The sequence below is a fragment of the Siphateles boraxobius genome, unplaced genomic scaffold (genome assembly GCF_051911475.1).
Source record: "Siphateles boraxobius isolate OS27281-9 unplaced genomic scaffold, OSU_SipBor_1 39, whole genome shotgun sequence".
NCBI lineage: Eukaryota > Metazoa > Chordata > Actinopteri > Cypriniformes > Leuciscidae > Siphateles > Siphateles boraxobius.
In genome coordinates, this window is record NW_027509019.1 from 2,257,501 (window position 1) to 2,281,171 (window position 23,671).

General features: G+C 40.0%; 1 protein-coding gene across 4 annotated transcripts in view; it reads left to right on the top strand.

Annotated features, from left to right (window-relative positions):
* The window catches only part of LOC143703867 (NACHT, LRR and PYD domains-containing protein 1a), a 44,001-nt gene that overhangs the window by 11,141 nt on the left and 9,189 nt on the right, over positions 1–23,671 (top strand). For 2 of the 4 annotated variants that reach the window (XR_013191445.1, XM_077197327.1), the window contains exons 4-9: positions 2,380–2,448; positions 7,972–8,007; positions 8,120–8,163; positions 10,030–10,082; positions 10,951–11,168; positions 12,441–12,694. Coding sequence is in view for 2 of the 4 variants with exons in the window: in XM_077197327.1 (XP_077053442.1) it covers positions 2,380–2,448; positions 7,972–8,007; positions 8,120–8,163; positions 10,030–10,082; positions 10,951–11,168; positions 12,441–12,694 (674 nt within the window). In the remaining 2 variants the exon portion in view is untranslated. The remainder of the gene's footprint in view (positions 1–2,379; positions 2,449–7,971; positions 8,008–8,119; positions 8,164–10,029; positions 10,083–10,950; positions 11,169–12,440; positions 12,695–23,671) is intronic. The other 2 variants (XR_013191446.1, XM_077197328.1) reach the window with 1 other exon arrangement.

Consider the following 23,671-nt stretch of genomic DNA (forward strand, 5'->3'; position numbering starts at 1 on the left):
CCTCCCTCCAAAGCTCCTCCCTCCACAGCTCCTCCCTCCACAGCTCCTCCTCCACAGCTCCTCCCCCACAGCTCCTCCCTCCACAGCTCCTCCCCCACAGCTCCTCCCTCCACAGCTCCTCCTCCACAGCTCCTCCCTCCTCCTCCACAGCTCCTCTCTCCACAGCTCCTCCCCCACAGCTCCTCCCCCACAGCTCCTCCCTCCACAGCTCCTCCCTCCACAGCCCCTCCCTCCACAGCTCCTCCCCACAGCTCCTCCCTCCAAAGCTCCTCCCTCCACAGCTCCTCCTCCACAGCTCCTCCCTCCACAGCCCCTCCCCCACAGCTCCTCCCTCCACAGCTCCTCCCTCCACAGCTCCTCCTCCACAGCTCCTCCTCCACAGCTCCTCCCCCACAGCTCCTCCCTCCACAGCTCCTCCCTCCACAGCTCCTCCCCCCACAGCTCCTCCCTCCACAGCTCCTCCCCCACAGCTCCTCCCTCCACAGCTCCTCCCTCCACAGCTCCTCCCACTCCTCCCACAGCTCCTCCCTCCACAGCTCCTCCCTCCACAGCTCCTCCCTCCACAGCTCCTCCCCCACAGCTCCTCCCTCCACAGCTCCTCCTCCACAGCTCCTCCCCCACAGCTCCTCCCTCCACAGCTCCGCCCCCAACAGCTCCTCCCCCACAGCTCCTCCCCAACAGCTCCGCCCCCAACAGCTCCTCCTCCACAGCTCCTCCCCAACAGCTCCTCCCTCCACAGCTCCTCCCCAACAGCTCCTCCCTCCACAGCTCCTCCCCCACAGCGGAGCCTGCTGTGAACGCGCAGGCTAGTAAGCAGGACCACCGATGACGGCGTATTATAAACAGTTAAGAAACATTTACTAATAGGGACGAAACATCAACAATATGCTTTACATTGACTATGGCCTGCCCATACTTTGACTACAAACTTGGTCCTCAAATCATTATGTATTTTGCAATACATGTAACTTTATAACGTTGCATTCTTTCTATAAGTTATAAATAGCTAGTAAGATAACGTTAAAGGATTAGTTCACTTTAAAAAAAAACTTTTGCTGATAATTTACTCACCCCCATGTCATCCAAGATGTCCATGTCTTTCTTTCTTCAGTTGGAAAGAAATTAAGGTTTTTGATGAAAACATTCTAGGATTTTTCCTCCTTTGAATGAACGAAACGAGAGTTGAATGAACGAAATCACTCCAAAAAAGACTCGTTCAAAATAACAAATCTTTTTTCGAGTCATTTCGTTCGTTGAATGAACGAAATGACTCGAAAAAAGATTTGTCCATTTGGATGAACGAGTTTGAACAGGAGAGTCACGAACGACGGTAGGCGCTCGCGCTGTGCAAGAGAGGGGTGATCAGCGCGTACACGAGCGTGATTGACACTGCTAAGACATTCCTCCTGGCTCTGATTGGTTGTTTCTGACCGCGAGCGGTGTATTTCTGCAAATGGCAATAGGACCACTGGGAGGAGCCAGAGGAGCTTGATTTTTTCACAGATTATATTCCACTGTCAGGACATAATGACAGTTATAACAAATATTTGTTTACAAAAGTTACCTACTACAGCTTTAAGTCACATAACACAAAAATGATACGTTTTGATACCATGTTAAACATTGACTGTGCAGGGTGGAGAAAATGATGTGAACCCTTGGATTGTGTGTGTATTTAGTGCTCGACAATCGTTCAGCAGCAAAACCCCTACCACACATTTCCTGTAGTTGTGTTCAGACCAGCAGTGTTTTATTCTGGTCGTTTTGTGGTTTTTCATAATAAATACTGTAGCGTTATAGAAACCATAAAGTTTGAAGCCATATAGTTATTTTTATCATGGTGGTGACAAGACTCTATTTCAACTGTGGTTACCATGATCTGTAAAACTCTTTCAGTTTGTCCTAATTTGTTTGTGATATCAACACAGCTTGGTTAGACATATGGCTTTGGATTTCTAGCAACTTTAGGGTCCAAATTATTTGGTAAAATAAATATTTTGTACAAAATAAAAATGTTGAGTTCATTACATTTGTTTTACAGTAAACTTCTCTAACATTTTTTACACTACATTTTTTTTGATTAACCATTTAAGTTTAGATCTATGTTTACAAAGTTTAACATTTTGACCAGGTTAAAGTAATAGAGCATTTTGCCATCTACTCACTCTCATGTCGATAACGCATGTATGATTGTGTTTTGTTGTGGATCAGAAGAGCAGCTGTTAGTTAGAGTTCACAGACTCTAATGTATTCCTCTACTGCACACAAGAAACATCACCATATGAAGAGGAGAGCTTCACTGAGCTGAGCTAGCTTTGGAGGTGAGAGTTTTTCTCAAAGAAACATGTCTGACACGATATTGTGCATGTGTGTGTTCAGATGATACGTCAGCTGAGGAGAGCTCAGAGGAAGAGGAGGCCCATGAGGAGGAAGAGGAAGGAGATTCAGGTCGAGATTTGCTCTCTTTATATAATATTTTCTGATACTTTTTATACTTTTATCCCCTTAAAACATGAATAATGTAAACTATATAACAGAAGTATTGGGACACACCCAGAGCCGATCCTGGGGCCCTAAGCTAAACACACCTGACACCCAGTGCTCCCACTACAATCCTCCCTCCTTTAACTAGTACTAATGAAAATGTAATTTCTGACATCAGAAATAGACATATTTTATATTAATATCAAGAATTCGCATTTTAAACAGTACAAATTTAATTATTGATGATAAAATGCATCCTGTGAATGAATAAAAGCTAAAATGGCTTGCCAAAGCATGTCACTGTGTTTTAAATGATAAAAGCAATACTTGATACTTGATGGTTATTATTTACTGAGTGTTGTGCATCCATTTTGACCAGTATGTCCAGACAATCAACATTTTAAATACAATATAGCCTGTGAATCAATACTCAATGTCAATACATTGCTTTCCATCTTGCTTTTGAGTTGTAACTAAACTGACTTGTGGACTACTAGATAATCATTGTCTTGTTTTAAAAGTGTGTGCGCCTATAATGAGGAGTGCCATCACGCCCATATTGTACTGGTCCCCGCAGATGTGTTGCTAGAAAGTCCGCGTTTCATTTCGTACACGCGCATATGAACTCATGTTAACCAGTGACGCAGTCATCTTTTCCGAGCTGCCATTTATAAACAAACACCGTTGCCCTTTGTTGTTTATCGAACGTAATACATAGTTGTATTTCACTCTCACTTTTTTTGTCATGCACAAAGTCACAGAACACAGCCCTGGAAGCTTTGTTGTAAGCAAGTCACAGACAGACCAAAAGATGCACTGCCCAGCTGGGTTAGACAGACTAGAGAGAGATGCACATCAACTTAACTTTACTGTTCTCTGCTGACATCAGGCACAGGCGTATAAAATCAAGCACCTAGTCTGCTTGCTCACAGACATTTGTGAAAGGGTCGTTCTTAAGACCTCAGTGAAGTCAAGCGACATTGAGAGAACAGAGCTGGGCTTGGGAAACACAACGGTACCCCTGGAGGAGTGCAATCAACCCATTAATTCTGACCCACAGCTCTGTTCAGTTCAGCCACCCTATGCGGTTTTGGAGGATGCCTGCAAGGTTAAGCCAAATTCATTCCTTTCGACCAGGGGACTTCATTTGCTTCATCTTAACATCAGAAGCCTTCTCCCTAAAATCACAGAGATACGACTCCTCAGTAACAGCAATAAGGTGGAACTTTTTTGTTTTACTGAGACTTGGCTGGTTGACTCCATTAAGGATGCTTTAATTGAATTAAAGGTGGAGGTGTGTGTGTCTATGTGAGATCGGACATTGGTTTTAATCAGAGAACGGACTTGAACAATTACCAAATTGAAGCGGTCTGGTTAAACATTCTGCTGCCGAAGAGCAAGCTTATTTTAGTTGGAGCATGTTACTGGCCACCTGACAAGACAATGTTTTCTGAAATTCTGGAAGAAGTTTGCTCTAATTGTATGGACTTTGTCAAATCAGAAGTTATCACAATAGGAGATTTTAATATTGATATTCGAAAAACTATAAGGCTATAAGGCATCAATGAACTTTTGTTGCTCATTTAGTTTACATCAGCTGATCAAAGAACCAACACGTGTCTGTTCTTCCACTCAAACTATTATTGACCTTGTTTTAGTGTCAGAAAAGTCTAGGATAACAGAAAGTGGGGTAGTTAATTATGGACTGAGTGATCATTCTATTGTTTTCTGTACTCGAAAGATCAAGAAAGCAGTGCTCAATTGTCATAGCTCTATAAGAATCAGGTCGCTGAAAAGGTATAGCAAAGAAGCACTTGATGACTGCTTGAATTGTATAAACTGGTCTGCTGTGTTGCAATGTAAGGAAGTTGATAAAGCATGGTGCTCTTTTAAATGTATGTTTTTAGAAGTTGTAGACAAAGTAGCCCCTTTTAAAGTAGTAAGAGTTAAACAGAGGACAGAACCCTGGATAAATGTTGATATTCTCGAGTCAATTAGGATGAGAAATAAGAAGTATGATATATTCAAGGAAAACAAGGATGATCAGAATTGGGCAGAGGACAAAAAGGTGAGAAATGAAGTGAGTACATTAGTGGTCAATGCTAAAAATGCCTATTTTAATGAGAAAATTGTGCAATATAGAAATTTTTCAAGTAAGTTATGGAAGTCCCTCAAGCAGCTTGGCTATAGTAACATGTTGAAAACAAAAACTAGTAACATAACTCTTGATTCTGGGAATAATGTCACAGCAGAAAAGGTGAAAGTGGCAGATAGTTTTAACAACTATTTCTCATCAGTTGCTAGTAAACTGGTAGAAAAACCACCTGTCCAGTCAGGGCAGTACGGTGAAAGTCACATCTTTGACTTTTACTCTCAGCAAGAGGTCAAAGCAGACGGCTTCTCTTTTGAAAAGGTGTCACAGGCAGTTGTACTTGAGAAGCTTAAAAACCTAAATAGCTCAAAAGCTACTGGCCTTGACAATATTCCATCCAGATTCTTAAGAGATGCTGCTAAGGTTATAACCCCATGTATCACCCATATCATAAACATGTCTATTGAGCAAGGATATTTTCCTAATGATTTCAAACTTGCCAGAGTGATTCCACTTTACAAGAAAGGGAGTAAATTAGACCATGGAAACTATAGACCTGTTTCTATTCTGTGTAGTCTGTCGAAGATAATTGAAAAAATCATTTATGAACAGATTGACAAATATTTAGCATCACACAATCTACTCTATGAGTTCCAGTCTGGCTTTCGTAAATCACATTGCACTGACACCTGTTTATTGTATTTAACTGACCACATTAGGAGGGAGGTAGATAAAGGGAATTTTTGTGGTATGGTCATGTTAGACCTACAGAGGGCCTTTGATACCATTGACCATGATATTTTGGTATGCAAATTAAAAGCCATTGGTTTTAATGACTTAGCAGTCAGATGGGTAAGTTCTTATCTGAATGATAGGAAGCAGGTGGTGGATATTGGAGGAACAATGTCTCAACCACAATATATAGAATGTGGGGTTCCTCAAGGGAGTGTCTTGGGCCCACTTTTTTACCTTCTATATATAAATTACCTTAAGTCTGTATGTTCATGTGAACTTTTTTTATATGCAGATGATTCTGCATTATTGGTCTGACATAAAGATAAGAATATAGTTGAAAGAACTCTCAGTGCAGAACTATCAAAAGTCAGCAGGTGGATGTCAGACAATAAGCTATCACTTCACTTAGGGAAAACGGAAGCCAAACTGTTTGGGTCAAAAATAAAACTGAGAAGACCCCCTGGTTTTAAGGTTTTAGTTGGAGATAGTGAGATTAATGTAAAGGACTCAGTTAGTTACCTGGGTTGTGTATTGGACTGCCACTTGTCTGGAGTGGGCCAAGCGCAAAAAGTGCTTAACAAGGTAAATCAGAGAGTACGTTTCTTGTCCAGAATCTCAAAGTTTTTGGACAAAAAAGCAATGTTAACTCTGGCAAGTGCTCTAATTCAGCCCTATTTTGATTATGCGTGTTGCTCTTGGTACAATGGTGTTTTAAAGCACCTGAAACATAGGCTTCAGACTGCCTAAAATAGGGTTATAAGGCTTATTTTGAACCTCCCCATGAGATCTCATCTTGATATTTCTCATTTTGAGACTATTGGGTGGTTAAAAGTAGAAGATCGAATCTCTCAGATTCACCTGGGCATGGTACATAGGACAGTGCATGGGGCTGTCCCCAAATATTTGATTATTTATTTTAATAGCGTGAGAGATGTTCACAGCTACTCCACCAGGGGCAGCTCTACTGATTTTGTACCTCCTAGAGTTAAGAGTAATTTAGGTAAAGAGTCCTTTTTGTATGTGGCAACAAGCTTGTGGAACAGGTTGCCAGGAAATCTAAAGATGCCTAGAAGTTTAGTAGGTTTTAAGCTGGCACTGAAAAAATGGCTCAGATGTCAAACTTAGTATGATAATATTTTATGTTTTTGTCTTGATGGTTCTATTTAATATATATATATATATATATATATATATATATATATATATATATGGATGTGATGATCGATGCTTTATTTGTTGCACTTGTTCTGCCCCCCCCCCTCCCCCCGGGACCACAATGGAAATAAGCCCTAGGGCTTTATTGTGTTATCCTGACTTTGTTTTTGTTCATTTTAATGTATGGTGCAAAGATGTATCGTATTTTAAACAAAAGGGTCAAATAAAATCAATCAATCAATCAGTGTGGTACTGTGATAGGATGCCACCTTTGCAGTAAGTCAGATTGTGAAATTTCATCCCTGCTAGATATTCCACGGTCAACTGTAAGTAGTGTTATTGGAAAGTTGAAGCGTTTCGGAACAGCAGAAACTCAATTCAAAATCAGAAGATCATGTAAAGTCTCAGAGCCAACCAGTCACTGAGTGCTGAGGCACATGGTGTGTAAAAGTCACCAACGCTCTGCTGAAGAGTTACACACTTCCACTGGCATTAATATCAGCACAGAAACCGTGCGGCGGGAGCTTCACGGAGTGGGTTTCCATGGCCGAGCAGCTGCATTCGAGCCTCACATCAGCGAGTACATGATCAAATGTGGGATGAAGTGTGTAAAGCACTCTGTCACTGGACCGTAGAGCACTGAAACCTGACGAATCACGCTTCTCTGTGTCTGATGGGCGAGTCTGGGTTTGGCAGATTTCTGGAGAACATGTCAGCTGCCTGATGGTAAAGTTTGCTGGAGGGGGGATTATGGTGTAGGTCTGTTTTTCAGGGGTTGGACTAAGCCTCTTACTTCCAGTGAAGGGAAATATTGATGCTTCCGCATACCAAGACATTTTGTTCAATGCTATGCTTCCAACATTGTGGGAAGGCCTTTTCTATTCCAACATGACTGTCCCGATTGCACAAAGCAAGGTCCATAAAGACATGGTTGGAAGAGTTTGGTGTGGAAGAACTGGGCTGGCCCGCACACAGAGCCCTGACCTCGACCCCATCCCAGAGATTGACCTTCTCGTCCAACATCAGTGCCTGCCCTCACAACTGCTCTACGGGATAAATGGGTAATAATGCCCACAGAAACTCCAAAATCTTGAGGAAAGCCTTCCCAGAGGACTGGAAGCTTTTATAGCTGCAAAGAGGGACCGACTCCGTATTAATATCTATGTATTTCAAATGAGATGTCATTACAGTCCCTGTTGGTGTACTGGGCTCGCTCCCAATATTTTTGTACATATAGTGTATGTAAACAGTAGTGTATACTGTTTATAAAGCCTGAGTTCTTGTAAAGTGCCTCGCTATTTTAAAGCATGTGTGCTTTAATGAAGTGCACTAAAACAGTACTAAAGCCTAATCTATAGCAATAAATAATCACAGTAATGGACAACAATTGATTTTATTGTAATGACTTGTTTTATTATAAGCTTTCAGAGCTCTTATAAATGTCCAGTTTTTCACACCTTGAGTAAAAAGATAAACCTTAATGATGTAATATCATGCTTTTTCAGACTCCAACACGAGATCCAGTGTAGAAAAACCCAGCGGTAATGATACTTCTCTGTTTTCAACATGTTTTTAAGATGTTTACAGCGTGAGCTGATGTTGTGCGTTTGTTGAGTCAGTCATATAGTGTGTTTCTCTCCCATAATGCCTCAGATGAGCCTCTTCAGCCGTGCTGTGAGAAGTGCAGAGCTCTAAAGGTCAGTCTGTCTCTGAACACTGATAACATCAACCGAACATTCGTTGTTCACTTCAGAATTAATATCCTGATAATTTACTCTCCCCTACGTCATCCAAGATGTTCATGTCTTTCTTTCTTCAGTGGAAAAGAAATTAAGGTTTTTGAGGAAAACATTCCAGGATTTTTTTCCATATAGTCAAGTCACCTTTATGTATACAGCGCTTTTTACAATACAGATTGTTTCAAAGCAGCTTTACAGAGATAACAGGAAAATAATGACATTCCAGGATTTTCTCCATATATTGACTTCAATGGTTTGAAGGTCCAAATGTGAGTTTCTGTTCAGCTTCAAAGTCTCGACACGATCCAGCCGAGGAATGAGAGTCTTATCCGGACATTTTATGAAGAAATAAACATTTATACACTTTTTAACCACAAATGCTGGTCTTGCACTAGCTGTGATGCGCCACACATTACGCAATCACACTGAAAAGTCACGTGTGATGTAGGAAGTACAGACCTAGTGTTTACAAGGCGAACGTGCAAAGACTAAGTCAAGCGGCATTTACAATGAGTTTTTTGCCCAACCTGACCTTTTTGTACCGAAACAAGTGTGACCTTTCAGTGTGATTACGTAATGTGTGGCGCATCACAGCTAGTGCAAGACGAGCATTTGTGGTTAAACGGTATATATATATATATATATATATATATATATATATATATATATATATAAAATGACCAATGGTTTCACTAGATCAGACTCTTATTCCTCGGCTGGATCGTGTCGAGACTTTGAAGCTGCACTGAAACTCACATCTGGACCTTCGACCCGTTGGACTCCATTGAAGTCACTATATGGAGAAAATCCTGGAGTGTTTTCCTCAAAAACCTTCATTTCTTTTCCACTGAAGAAAGAAAGACATGAACATCTTGGATGACGTGGGGGAAGAGTAAATTATCAGGAATTTTTAATTCTGAAGTGAACAAATCCTTTTTATTTTTTATAAATAAAAAGGGTTTTACAAAACAGCTGCTTCATTGCATAGCAAACAATCAATTATTGAAAAGTGCACATCTGTATATATCAGCATTCATGACCTATAATATCATGACCATCAGCACGGGGCTAGTAATGGCTCAAAAAGAGACATACACTTTCAGTCAAACGTTTGCGACTTTTACTATTATTCTACAGTGTGAAAAACTGAGCTTCTTCTTTGTCTGCTTACTCTGGACATTCATCTAAACACACACACACACACACACACACACGCACGCACGCGCGCGCACGCACGCACGCACGCACGCACGCACGCACGCACGCACACACACATACACACACACACACACACACACACACACACACACACACACACACACACACACACACACACACACACACACACACACACACACACACACACACACACACATAGTAAAATCTAAACATTCCGTAACCCAATTCAAGCACATTATTTCGCCAACCATTTTAAATATAGCAAATTAATGTATATTTATATGTAGGCCTATAATAAATCTGTGTTTATTTATACATTTGGAGCAATTTAATCTCTTGTCTGTTTAGAAGAGCTTGAGCTGCTATTGTCTGGTTTCATTGTGCAATAATGAGCACTAAATCCAATGTTTTTTGAGTCAAGAAAATAAAAAAAAGCTTCCTCAGCTACAGGAGATCAAACTCACAGACATTAAGAGCAACACCACGGTTTGAGATCCACTGATAGAAATAAATAAATATATATATATATATATATATATATGCAAAATTACTGTAGGTTAAGCTTTCAAAACTGTCAGTTTGATTGACAGATTAACTAATGGTGATGAATTTAATGTCGACATGCAACTGTTTTTTCCCTCACAGAATCCCAAATATGAGCTCGTCTCCCCCAGGAAAATGTCCAAAGAACGGCTACTGTAAGTTCCAGATTTACTCACTGTTGTTGCAGTATGGGGATCAGTCACATCTGACGCTGAAGTCACGTCCCCTTGCTTTATGACTCCTTTTTCTAAATGACCAGTGCTGAACTTGAACACGGACAGGTTTATAAGAATCCGGGATAATGTGAGAATGGTCAAATGTGTCATTTTATTGTTTCTATTCCTCAGTGAATAATACATGAAGAAAGCCAAGGTTCATAGAGCAACATGTGAACACTTCCATTCAAAAGTTTGCGGTCAGTAAGATTTATTAATGTTTTTGAAAGAATTTAATGCATCTTTGCTGAATAAAACTATTAATTTATTCAAAAAAAACAAATAAATAAATCGTACTGACCCCAAACTTTTGAATAGTACTGTGTGTAAACAGAAAAAAAGCAGTTTTGTACCAGTATTGAAATGTGAAATGTTAAACATTTTTAGTGCTGGGCAATGATTAATCACAATTAATCGCATCCAAAATAAAAAATGTATCTGTGTGTACTGTGTATAATTATTTTGTATATAAAAATACACACACATATGCATGTATATATTTATGAAAAATGTAAATTTATATATATTATTAATTATGTATAAATATATATACAGTATATACATGCAAATATTTCTTAAATATATTCAGTACATGCATATGTGTGTATTTATATACAAAATAATGAAACAGTACACACACATATATTATGTAAACAAACTTTTATTTTGTATGTGATTAATCATTCTACATTGAATTGTGATAAAAGGAAACTGAAACTGCATAGGCTGTAAAGTAGGAGTACAGTGCTAACGAAACACGAGAAACACTGATTCTGCTCTCAGTGATGTTCATGTTGTTCTGCTGTAGGCTAAAGCTGGATGCTGAGGGTGTGTATGAGTGTTCAGACACGGGGCTGGTGTTCGAGGTCTCCCAGCGCGTCAACATCACATACTGCGTTCTCTCCTGGAGCAAGTTTAGCACATACTTGACCGGATCATGGAAATTTGCCGGACCCATTTTTGATGTGGAATGTGATCCATCCATTCTCAAATCCATCCAGTTCCCACACTCACTGTGTCTGGCAGGTACAGAGATATCAAGTCAAGTCATATATATATATAGTGAAACATAATTGCCAATTAATTAAATTAAAGGGAAGTTACATCAAAAACACAAATCACCAAACCATTCAACATTAAAAATCAAGAACAGTTGTAAGCCTGTGAAAAGAGGTAGGTTTTTAATTTCGACTCTGTGGATACGAGTCTTAGGGATAGAGGAAGACTATTCCACATTTTTGGACCAACAACAGAAAAATTGCGGTCACCCATCGTATTAAAGGGTAAGTTCGGAGTTTTACAAGTAAAGCCCTGTTTTAAGATCGTTTCTGATGAAATCGAATCATTCATAAAACGCTTTAAAAACAAAAAGCAGGATTTTAAAATCAGTTCTGAAACAAACCGGCAGCCAGTGCCACGAATGTAGTATTGGGGAAATATGATAAAATGTCCTTGTGCTGCTGCTTTCTGAACATCTGAAGATGACTAATGTTGGATTGACTCATTCCAATATAAAGAGAATTACAATAGTCAAGTCTAGATGAAATGAACAAATAGATCACTCTCTCAAACTCTGCAAATGTTAAGAAACTCTTAGCCTTAGATTATAATCTTAATTGGAAAAAATAGATTTAACTACAGCATTTATCTGTTTATCAAATTTAAGTGCAGGATAAAAAACAACACCCAAGTTTTTCCCAGAGTGTTTTACATATGGGACCAAATCTCCCAGATGGCCATCAGGAGTAACAGAGACACCTGAGGCCCAAACACAACAACAGTTTCACTCTCGTTTAGATGCAAAACATTTATAGGAAGACCAGGACTTAATATCAGACAAGCATGCTGATAATGAGCTTAGGACCTTTTTGTCGTTTTTCTTTAGGGGCAAATACATTTGGGTGTCATCAGCGTAAAAGTGGAGTGACACCCCAATATGTTGATTCAGTTCAGTTTAATAACTGTGTAAAGTTCATTCATTAAGAAACATGTTAAGTTCAGCTATAAGCTATTATTCAGCTCAGTTCTGTTCACGTTTTGTTCTCATCAGCACAGGTAGATCAATAATATGTCGAATATTAAGTGTTCACAACAAACTCCCAACTTAATCAGGTGACAGAATGGAGAAAGAATACGTGGGAGGATCTGTTCTCCTCTAGAAAAAAAATAGTTTTCTCATAAGTTTAACACTAGGACTTTCGGTTTTGTGGGGTGTAAGTGCTCTTTGAATGGTTGGGAAAGTGTTTATTTGTAAGCATTCTCACGGTCTCCTCCTGTATATGCGTCCGTGACTCTCAGCAGATAAAGACAACGAGGTGAAGTTCAGCGTGCTCCATGTGAAGAACAGCCGTGGTCAGATCGAGCCCTCGGCCGATCACTCCGGGAGTCACGTCAAATGGGCCGTGTCGTCGCTTTCACCCGTGGGTCCCATTGTTCAGACGTCTAAGTCAGCAGAGCATCATGGGGTCGTGCAGGTGTTCAAAGAGGTGGGCCATGAAAACTCCTTCTCCTTCAGAGTTTATCTGGCTGGAAACAACTGCTCTGACATCAAGGTGAGGAAACTGAAGGGCTTCTGCTTTCACAAAAACATGACGAGTCCAGCGGTGTTTACTGAACATGGCTGACGGGCCGTATTCTCGTAACCCTGCGATGGAACCTTTTGGTAATCTGCTATATTTAGATGTGTTTTTAGGCTTGAACTAGAGTTGTGCACAGGGACTGGTGGCAGTCAGTGGGAGCGATGAAATCATCGTGACATCACACTAGTTTCAGTTCTGCGTCTCTGCCAGTCTGTGATGTTTGATTGAAGTGGGTGGCTTTGTGTTTGTGTGTAATAGTTTCATCATCTAATAAATAATCCCTGCCCGGATTCCAGCGTCATGCTTTCAGTTTTCACAGTATCTGACACTTTCCATGACGAGTCTACAATATAGAGCTTGAATGAAACTCATGGAACTTCTTTCTAAATTATTTAAATATGAGGAAGAACAAAACACTAAACTTAAGGGAAAAAAGCCAAACTACAGTTACTGGTTTTATTTTACTTTGCACAAATGCCTAGAATGCAAAGAATGTGTTCAGAATTTCTTTGAATGACAAAGTCTGGGCAAAAATTATGTCCACTTAATTTGACAAATAAAGCAATTGACTCCAAGCATAACTACGCAATATTGTTACAAAATATTTAAAAAAAAAATGTAATCATATATGAATGAAGAGTTAAGATGTCAATTTTCCTAGGCTTGACATCACTTTTGGCCACCACTGTATACAATTTATGATCTGTCCAAACAATGTCACTTCCCAAGTGTCACAGTTTAAGGAGTGCTCATTTTTTATAGGTAGACAACATCTCAAGTTGTGAGTACAACCCAGTTCCCTGAGAAAGGGAACAAAACGCTGAATCTTGGTGTTAATGCTATGGGGAATTAACAGCGTGACCAGTGTCTGAAGCGCGTGTAAACACATGCCAGTGTTCATTGGCTGACAGAGTGTCCATGAATATTAAAGGATGCCTAAGTCACACGTTATTCACTCTTGAAACCTGAGCCATTCCCTTTCAAAGTGGAACTCCGACATTGCATCTTGGTGTTGAAGCTTTGGGGAATGCAATACCCACTATGTCATGCTGAAGAAAATTCCTGGCTTACTAGTCTGTATGCATGCACAAACATAGTGGGCATAGCACTTAAATCAGTGGTTCTCAATCCTGGTCCTGGGGGACCCACTGCTCTGCATATTTTATATGTCTCCTTTATCTGACACAGCCAGTTCAGTTCATAGAGCTCTTTCCTAACGAGCTGATGATCTGAATCAGGTGTGTTAAATGAGGGAGACATACAAACTGCAGAGCTGTGGGTCCCCAGGACCAGGATTGAGAAGCACTGACTTAAATGACTCTACGGATCCAACACACAGTCAGAAAGAGCATCCTATGCGACTTGTGCAAGAGATGAGAATAAACTGCTCCCTAAATCCAGTATCCACAAGTCAAGTCACCTTTATTTATATAGCGCTTTTTACAATGCTGATTGTTTCAAAGCAGCTTTACAGAGATAACAGGAAAATAATGTTGTAATAGTATTGTTAAATACATAATGAAATGTCCCCATCTAAGCAAGCCAAAAGCCAATGGTGACAAAGGTGAAGAAAGGCGAAAAGGCGACAGTGGCAAGGAACCAAAACTCCATCAGTGACAGAATGGAGAAAAAAACCTTGGGAGAACCCAGACTCAGTCAGGGGGGCAATTCTCCTCTGGCCAATGAACGAACAGTGTATGATTATGATTCAGCTAGTATTACAGGTCAGAAGTCAAATTGGATCGGAACATTATATGATGCAGTTCATCTGACTGAAGATCGGAGTCATCACGCACGTATGGGGATGAGTTTGTTGAGGATCAGTGCCGATGGCCGATGTCCACCATCTGATCTGGATACAGCCTTGGTCCGGCTGATTACAGTAAACCTCAAAATAAACAAAGACTAAAATAAGCATAGATGCCATTCTTTTTATGATGTAGCGAGTACATCAGGTGTTATAGGAAGTTTTCCCGGTTCCGGCTGACCTAATTTATACAGCCTAATAATCATTTAACTGATTTGAATAATAGTAATGGTAAGAACTCGAGCTGCTGTGTTTTGGACCAGCTGTAGTTTGTTTATTAAGCGTGCAGGGCAACCACCCATAATAGCATTACAATAATCTAGCCTTGATGTCATGAACGCATGAACTAACTGTTCCGCATTTGTCATTGAGAGCATATGACGTAATTTAGATATTGTAATACAGATTTTTTCAAAGCAGCTTTACAGAGATAACAGAAAAATAATGCAACAAAGTTTGTTTCTAGAAGAAAATAGCGTCACAGTCCAGCTTAAGTAAGTTCAGTTATGGTTAATTTTTGCTGTAAAAAAGTTACTAATTTAGTTTATGTATATATATATATATATATATATATATATATATATATATATACCTGTTCTAGAGTATACCGTGATGTCATCATCCAGCTCAGTTCAGTTCTCATATAATGGTGTCAATGCAGGCAGATCAATAATATTGTTAAATATTAAATGAAATGTCCCCAACTAAGCAAGCACTCATGTCACGCACAAATAGAATATGCAGGAGGTAATACACTAACTTGATAAATAAAAAGTGCATCCATCCACCAGATTCTCATCTTACATGCGCATACAAACAAAATGGCCCCGGCACATGAAAGAAAGTTTCATTTGGTGCCTGTTTATTTCAGTTTTTGATATTTATTGTTTATCTTTAATAATTGTTGAACTTTATATTAATTAGGCTGGTAGTTTTTGTTTGTGGAATAAATTGGAATTGAGAATTGTGAAATTCTGAAACACAATACAAAGTTGCATGGGTCAAAAACAATGAAAACTATAACTATTGTATTTTATTTATTTATTTTTGTGGCAGGACAAGTAAAACTTTTGGCAGGGTAAGTAAACGTGAACCACTAAAATATAGAAAAAACATTCTTAGCGCTGAGCTCAGATGTTTCTGTAAAAACTATTGCAGTAGTTATACATATCAGGTTGCCACTTTATTTTCTGATTCTGAGGCCAAGAAAGCATTTTGTATTAGATAAAGGTTTAACATCTAATAGTTCTCACTCTGAAACACAGACTGTTTATGGAAAAAGTCATCCTTACAGTAAGATCTGTGAGCTGCACTTGATTATAAATATTTCAACTCGATGGGCTTCTCCACTCAAATAATGACTCAAATGACTCTTTTTTTGTACATAAGAAGTTACAGCACCTGACTCAGAACTAAATTTCCAGGTTAGGTACTCACCAGTGTGGCCCAGGCTAAAACTTTTGAATGGACCAAATGTTCCTGAAATGCTTACTAAATGTCATTAATTAACATTCCCTGGTGTGTGTCTCTGCACAGGGTTTTCTCTCTGTCTTCTGCTGTGGTTTTGATCATCAAATTCACACAAGAAATGACTTCCTGTGGTCTGTGCGCCCACAGAGCGGTTTCAGTGTAGCACTTTCAGTTTCAGTCAGTCAAAAGAGCTTTGCTTGACCTTCAAGGAAAAGTTCAGCCAGAACTGAAAATTCATCTAGTCATTTACAGTACTCACCCAAATAAATATGACTGTCTTTCTTCTAAGAATGTCCAGGCCTCTCCTGTGCATTTGAAAGAACATAGGGACTGGGTCAGTCAAGCTCAAAATCACACACACAAAAAAAGAAGCTTCATAAAGTATTATGGAAATTCACTTTACTTCAATTTGTTCTGATTTTAGAGGCCTTTTCCACAAAGTACAGTATTAAAATGCAATGTCCGGCCTATGCAAATTGACATCTTCATTCAAATATGATTAAAAACGTGTTATAGATTTTGTAAGCATATTGTGTAGTTAAGCTTTGAGTCAATTTCTTTCTTTCTTTTTTGTGATGTGGACATAATGTTTGTCCAGGCTATCATGCAAAGAAATTATGAGAACTTGCAAAAACAAGAGAGAAATATTGGTAACACTTTACAATAAGGTTCATTAGTTAACATGAACTAAGAATGAACAATACTTCTACAGCATTTATTAATCTTAATTTCAACATTTACTAATACATTATTAAAATCAAAGGTTGTATTTGTTAACATTAACAAACAATGAACAGCTGGATTTTATAAAGATTAATAAATACTGTAACAAATGTATTGCTCATTGTCAGTTCATGTTAGTTAAATACATTACCTTATGTTAACTAATGAACCTTATTGTAAAGTGTTACCGAAATAATAATCATTGATTGTGTTGTAGTCAAGAGTTTTTGGTTTTTCTATGCATTTTTTTTGCATAGTAAAATAAAATCTGTATCTGCAGTTAGCCCTTTTTTTGCCAAATAATTTTGTCAGGTAAACTAGTTTATTGTTATGTTCTTCCCTCATGTTTGTAGGCTTATGTAGATATTATCTCATATAAACACATTTTGATGGTTCAATCGAACTTGTAGGGTCTTAAAAAAAAACATATCCCCTCCAGACATCACTTTTGACCTCTACAAAGAATATAAAACTATATGACTAAATTCCTAGTGAGATGGATGAGTGCCTATCAATAAATACTACACGTCTTCAAACATTAATTTGTCAAGATCACTCTTTTTCTCTCAAAAAATCTTCTAAAAGTAATGGAAAATAACATATAACCAATAGAATCCTATCAATCCACATCGCAATATTATATTTGGACTTTTGGATTTACATGTTTTTAATCAGACAGAAACAAAATATTGATCAAAACAATATTTAAACATTAAATAAAACTGCATTGGTCACTCGTGGACCAATCACAAACTCAGGGCAAACCTCTGATAGCGCTTTGTATAATACAGATTGTTTCAAAGCAGCTTTACAGTGATAAACTGTACAGGAAAACAGTGTTAATTTTGAGAAATGAGCTATAAGCAGCTCTACAGAAGACAATTGAGAATTCAATTAAATGTTGATTCAGTTCAGTTCAAAAACAGTGACAGAGAATGTTTTTAGCAAGAATCATAGTACTGCAGAAACCTAGTTGTGTTTGTTTGGTTTTGTCAAAATGTCACCGATCATGTAACCCTGAGTTAAAGATGACATATCATGAAAATCTGACCTTTTCCGTGTTTAAGTGCTATTATCGGGTCCCTGGTGCATCTACCAACATAGAAAAAGTGACAGCCCAGTAGTCTTTCTCTGCAAGCATGTCAAAAAATAAGCCGATCAGATTTTGCTCCCCTTCTGATGTATGAAGGGGATCCTATTATAATATTTCCGCCCCTTAATCTGCACATTTCAGTGTAACTAGTTCTAATACAATGGCAAAAGTTCGAGCAAAGCATGAAACTGTTCTGTCGTTGAGCACAGACGAGCACTGAACACTATTGACCAAAACATGTCACAGCTGTCTTATAAAGACCACAGGAACTGTGTCAACAAATTGTCAACTTGTGTAAAAGTTAAGCATGACGGTACGAGATGAATCAATGTAACTCCACAACACCTACATAAATGTGTCCACTAACCATTAAGAAAAGTCTAAAAGTTAAACTCTTGCTGAGTCTCTCCGTAAGGCTGCACTCGCTACTGGTTATTCTGGGATTCTGGATGAGTGAGATTGGTGTGTTTTGTTATTGCTGGAGTTTCTGAAGCTGAGATTCTGGATGAGTGAGATTGGTGTGTTTTGTTATTGCTGGAGTATCTGAAGCTGAGGTTCTGGATAAGTGAGATTGGTGTGTTCCCTTTCGAGGGAACTCGCGATGCGTCAATGACGCTTTGGGAACGCTTCCAGCGAGAATACGTCGGAAACATCTATGTCAACTAGTCCAATGGATGGAAGGAACGTCAAATGTGTTTGGGAGTGGAGCATGCGGTATCAGCCTTCGAGGGGGCTGATTGCCGGCATTGTGAGAAGCTTTCGCTTAGCATGCTCAACTCCCACCTGTCATTTTTCGAGAAAAATGGCCAGGCTCGCAGTCCTCAGGGTGCAGCACGGAGAATGCATTTCTGGGGATCGCAAATGGATCTCTTTACGGGGTTGGAGACGGGTCTGAGGGCCTTATCTCCTCCCATTCCCGAGGGATCCATTACTCTCTCTCCGGTATCGGAAGCCTGCGACGCAGTTTCTTCCGCCCGGGGAGAGAGACCAATGCTTCAGTCTCTAAGGAGGTAGATGTGTTGAGTATTGAAAGTGACACAATCATGGGGGAAGAGGATTCGCCATCTCTTTCCCCAGCATATGAGGAGCTGGTGGAGGTGATTACTAAAGCTGTAGATAAATTAAATATTGAATGGCCGCAGAGAAAAGTAAACTAAACTAAGAAAAAATAAATTAAACGAGCGCTTCCTTCCCTCTATTGTTTCCCCTCCATCACGGGGCCTTCCATTTTTTCCCGATCTGCACAGCGAGCTGTCTAGAGCGTGGAATAAGCCTTACTCGTCTTGTCTTTTCAGCCCCAAAGTTCATGTACATTCAGATATTAGGGGGTTGAGAGAGTATGGCTATGGGGCGATGCCCCGGGCAGAACAGACGCTTGCGAGCTATCTGTCTCCTGGTTCAGCATCGTCCCTGAAGGCGTCGGCTCTGCCCACTAAACCATTTAAGAAAACTACTTCTATTCTAGTGGGCAAAGGATATACGACAGTGGGTAAAGCCGGAGCCTGCTTGCACACTATGGCAGTGCTACAAGCATATAAGGCTGGCCTACTGGGGGATTTGGACGGAAGTGAGGGAGTTGGGCCTGATGGGGTTCGAGAACTTAGTCAGGCCACAGATTTATCTCTCAGGGCTACTAAGGAGACCGCCAGAGCAATTTGGCGGTCTATGGCAGCCTTTGTGGCCACTGAGAGCCACCTCTGACTCAATTTGGCGGAGATCAAGGAGAAAGATACAGCTTTCCTTCTTGATGCTCCTATCGATTCTTCTGGTCTCTTCGGCGACGCGATTGATTCGATCGTCGAGAGTTTCCAGAAGGCCAAATTACAGTCAGAGGCGGTTAAAAAATATCTCCCTCGTTATGTCCAAACCCCTGGGGCTGTTGGCCGTGAGCAGCTCCAGCCGTTTAGTTTCTCATACGCAGCACAGCAGCCAAAGCCTTCGTAGCAGAAGCCGGATCTGAGGACCGTTCTTCAGGCTGAGAAGGCTTCAGCTCAAAAGAAAAGGTCTTGGCTCCACCGCCGTCAGACCGGTGAGGGCAGCCCCAACCGGGGTGGAGCGGTGTACACCTCATTATACGGTGTCTGTTCCATTTTGGTGTCCTCACGGGAACGTTCTGCCAACCCCGCCACCCTTGGTGCTTCTAGGCGCAGTGGTCTCCAGCGAGCTTCTGGCGCAGCGTCAACTCGATATTGCGTCAGACTCGCGCCCTCTGAGGGGTGTTTTGAAAACAGTCAGTTCGGGTGGTTCCTGCCATTATGCTTTAGGTCCCCGAACTGGCTGTCTCAATTACACCAGAGGCCAGCCTCGAGGGGCTGGTTCCCTTGGTAGATTTTCTGGCAGCGCAGAAGCTACTGCAAAATATATCTCTATGGGTCCTGCAGATAGTGGTAGAGGCAGATTCCAGTTTGGTTCTCGTCCTCCAGGCTACAACGGGGTGTTGCTCACGTTAGTGCATCCCTAGCAGGCTCTGGTAATTGAGCAAGAGGTAAAGGCCCTGTGAGCAAAGGAAGCTATAGAGCAGATGTACTCACCCGACATTGTGTCGGGTATATACAGCCGTTACCTTCAACTTCAATCAATCAATCAACTTTTATTTATATAGCACAATAAAAGCAACAGTAGTTGGCCATTGTGCTGTACAACAGAATAAATATCTTAAAAACAAAACAGACCGCAAAGCAAATGATAAAGGCAGTTTACATCAGAAACACCAATTTAACAATTCAACATTAATATCAAGGACAGTTATAAGCCAGTGAAAACAGGTAGGTTTTTAATTAGATTTAAAAACAGACTCGGTGGATAATAGTCTTAAAGATAAAGGAAGACTATTCCACAGTTTTGGACCAACAACAGAAAATGCACGGTCACCTCTCGTCTTCAGTCTTGATCTTGGAACCATCAACAATCTTTGTTGAGATGACCTCAATGATCTAACACAGTCGTTTAATTTCAAAAGATCAGAGAGATAGTTTGGAGCTAATTTGTTTATGGCTCGTTTAGATGCAGAAAATTTGAAGAAAAGCAGGACTTAACATCAGATACGCACGCTGATAATAAGCTTAGGCCCTCCCCATCATTTTTCTTTAGAGGCAGATAAATCTGGGTGTCATCAGCATAAAAATGGAATTAAACCCTATGTTTAGAAAAGATAGTCCCCAAAGGAAGCAAATACAACGAGAACATAGCTGGCGACAGAATGGAGCCCTGAGGGACTCCATAATCCAAAACAGAAACAGAAGAAGAAAACCCATCTAGACAAACAGAAAACGTTCTAGCATTCAGATAGGACTTAAACCAATCTAGAGTGCAGCCTTCAATACCCACACATTGTTCGAGTCTTGAGATAAGAATTTGTGGTCCACAGTATCACTTAAATCCAAGAGTAGGAGAATCACAGAATCCTCTGAGTCAACAGACAATAAAATATCATTAAAAACTTTTAATAAAGCGGACTCAGTACTGTGGTATTTTCTAAACCCAGATTGGAATTTTTCAAAAACACTATTTAACTCCAAATGACTCTGTAGTTGTTCCAAAACAACGTTCTCTAAAATTTTTGAAATAAAAGATAGATTTGAAATCGGTCTATAATTTGAAAGTATGGTTGGGTCGAGATTGGGTTTTTTAAGTAGGGGTTTTACAGTTGCATGTTTTAGGTATTTAGGAACAACACCTGTGAGAAGGGACTTATTTATTATACCTAAAATGCTAAGTCCAACAACATCAAAAATCTGCAGCAAAAAATGTGTTGGAATAATGTCATGCAGACATGTAGTAGGTTTTAGTTTCTTAAAAATATCTTTAAGTGAATTTAAAGAAACTGTCTGAAATTGAAAAGATGAGACATAGGGAAAAATAATAGATGGCTCGTAGTTTGAGGATACAATATTTTGTCATATCAACAATTTTATCTGTGACTTTTGGTATGTAATAAATGACTCACGTAATATTTCATAAGACAATTGTAATTTGTCTTTTTTCCACATTCGTTCCGCTCTACGACAAACCCGTCTAAGTTTAAGTGTGGTGCTAGTTACCCAAGGTTCAGCTTTAGGCTTTTGCCATTTTTCTCTTAGTGGAGCCACAGAATTCATTATGTCATTACTAATGGAATTGAATAACATAAGATGTTCATCAACATTAAGCAGATTTGAAAGGGAATCAAGACCATACATTTGGCAAGCCTCATTAAAAAGAAAAGAAAATGAATCACTAGAAGAAGGGCTAAAGGTACGAATCTGCTGTGAAACCCTCTGTGTTTTTATAACTTCATTTGGGAAGGAGCAAGTGAATGTAACAGGCATATGATCAGAGAAACTCAAATCAAGGATTTCAAGTTCACAGATCTAAATACCGTGCAACAGCACAAGATCTAGTGTGTGGCCCTGTTTATGGGTTGGACCATTTACCACCTGCGTAAAATCGAACGAATCAGTCAGATTAGTAAAATCCTTGGCCAAGGAATTTGACTGACAACAGATGTGGATATTAAAATCCCCCGCAATCAAAAGGCGATCATACTGAACAACAATATCTCCTAAAAAGTTTGCAAACTCATTTAAAAATCCTTATTTGGTTTTGGAGGGCGATAAACAACAGCGATCACTGACTGATCCATATTTAGCAGAAACAGGAGAACTTCAAAACTAGAAAAAATTTCTGTCTTTAAGGATCGGCAGCAAAAATTCCTTTTAAAAACAGACGCAAGCCCACCGCCTCTGCCAGAAAGTCTAGGACAGTTAAAAAAAGAACAGTCTGAGGGCACACGTTCAGAAAAGGGGCTTGTATCCCCCATTCTCATCCAAGTCTCAATCACTAGTAAAAAATCCAGTTTATTTAAGTTGAAGAAATCTCGCAAGATGATTGTCTTATTTACAAGAGATCTTGCGTTTACCAGAGCCATCTTGACACTTACTGGATCGCAGTCCGGCTGTGCTGCACGGCACAGCGGGCGAAGATTGCAGAGATTTACACCTCTGCAACGATACCGGGGTGTCCGACAGCAGGAATAGTTTAAAAGTGTATCCTGGGTCACAGGTAAAAAAAGCCACCTCAAACGATCGCCACATAACAAAGCGACCGGATCCAGGCCCAAGCTGAAAGCCATCCAAACCCTGACGCGATTTCAGCTGACGCAGTAAACTTAAGCCGCAATGCCCGCTCGCTTTCCTCTTCTCCTACGGCTTTTCTTTCCATGAAAATCCCATGGCAACCAGTTTTCTCAGGCCGGGACGGTTTTCAAAAATGGAGGGAAGTAGTTTGATTGAAGGAATTTTAAATCAGCGTTCGATGAAAACTCAACAGAGTCCCTTATATTAAAAAGCATTTGACGGTCATAAACAAATAAAGTAAAAACATTTTGAATTAAAACGGAAATATAAAACCAAATAAACAGAACAGGGAGCAGACGGCCAGCCAAACACACTGGCGCCATCTTGCTTCTTATTGTTCCAAAAAAGGATGGAGAACTGCGTCATATACTAGATCTTCGTTGGTTGGAGTGTTTGGTGCTGGAATTCAAGTCCAAGATGCTAACACTCAAACAGATCATGACTCAAATCAGATCAGGGACTGGTTTGTCACGATAGATCTGAAAGACGCATGCTTCCATATCTCCATACTCCCTCAGCACATTAGGTTTCTGAGGTTTTCTTTCGGGGGCAAAGAACACCAGTATCAGGCACTTCCTTTCGGTCTAGCTCTATCACCCCGCACATTCACGAAGTGCGTAGATGCAGCTCTGGCCCTGCTCAGGCTGCAGTGCATACGCATTTTGAATTGCATAGACGACTGGCTGATTCTAGCGGAATCAGAACAGTGAGCGGTTCGGCATCGAGATGTCGTCCTCGCTTAT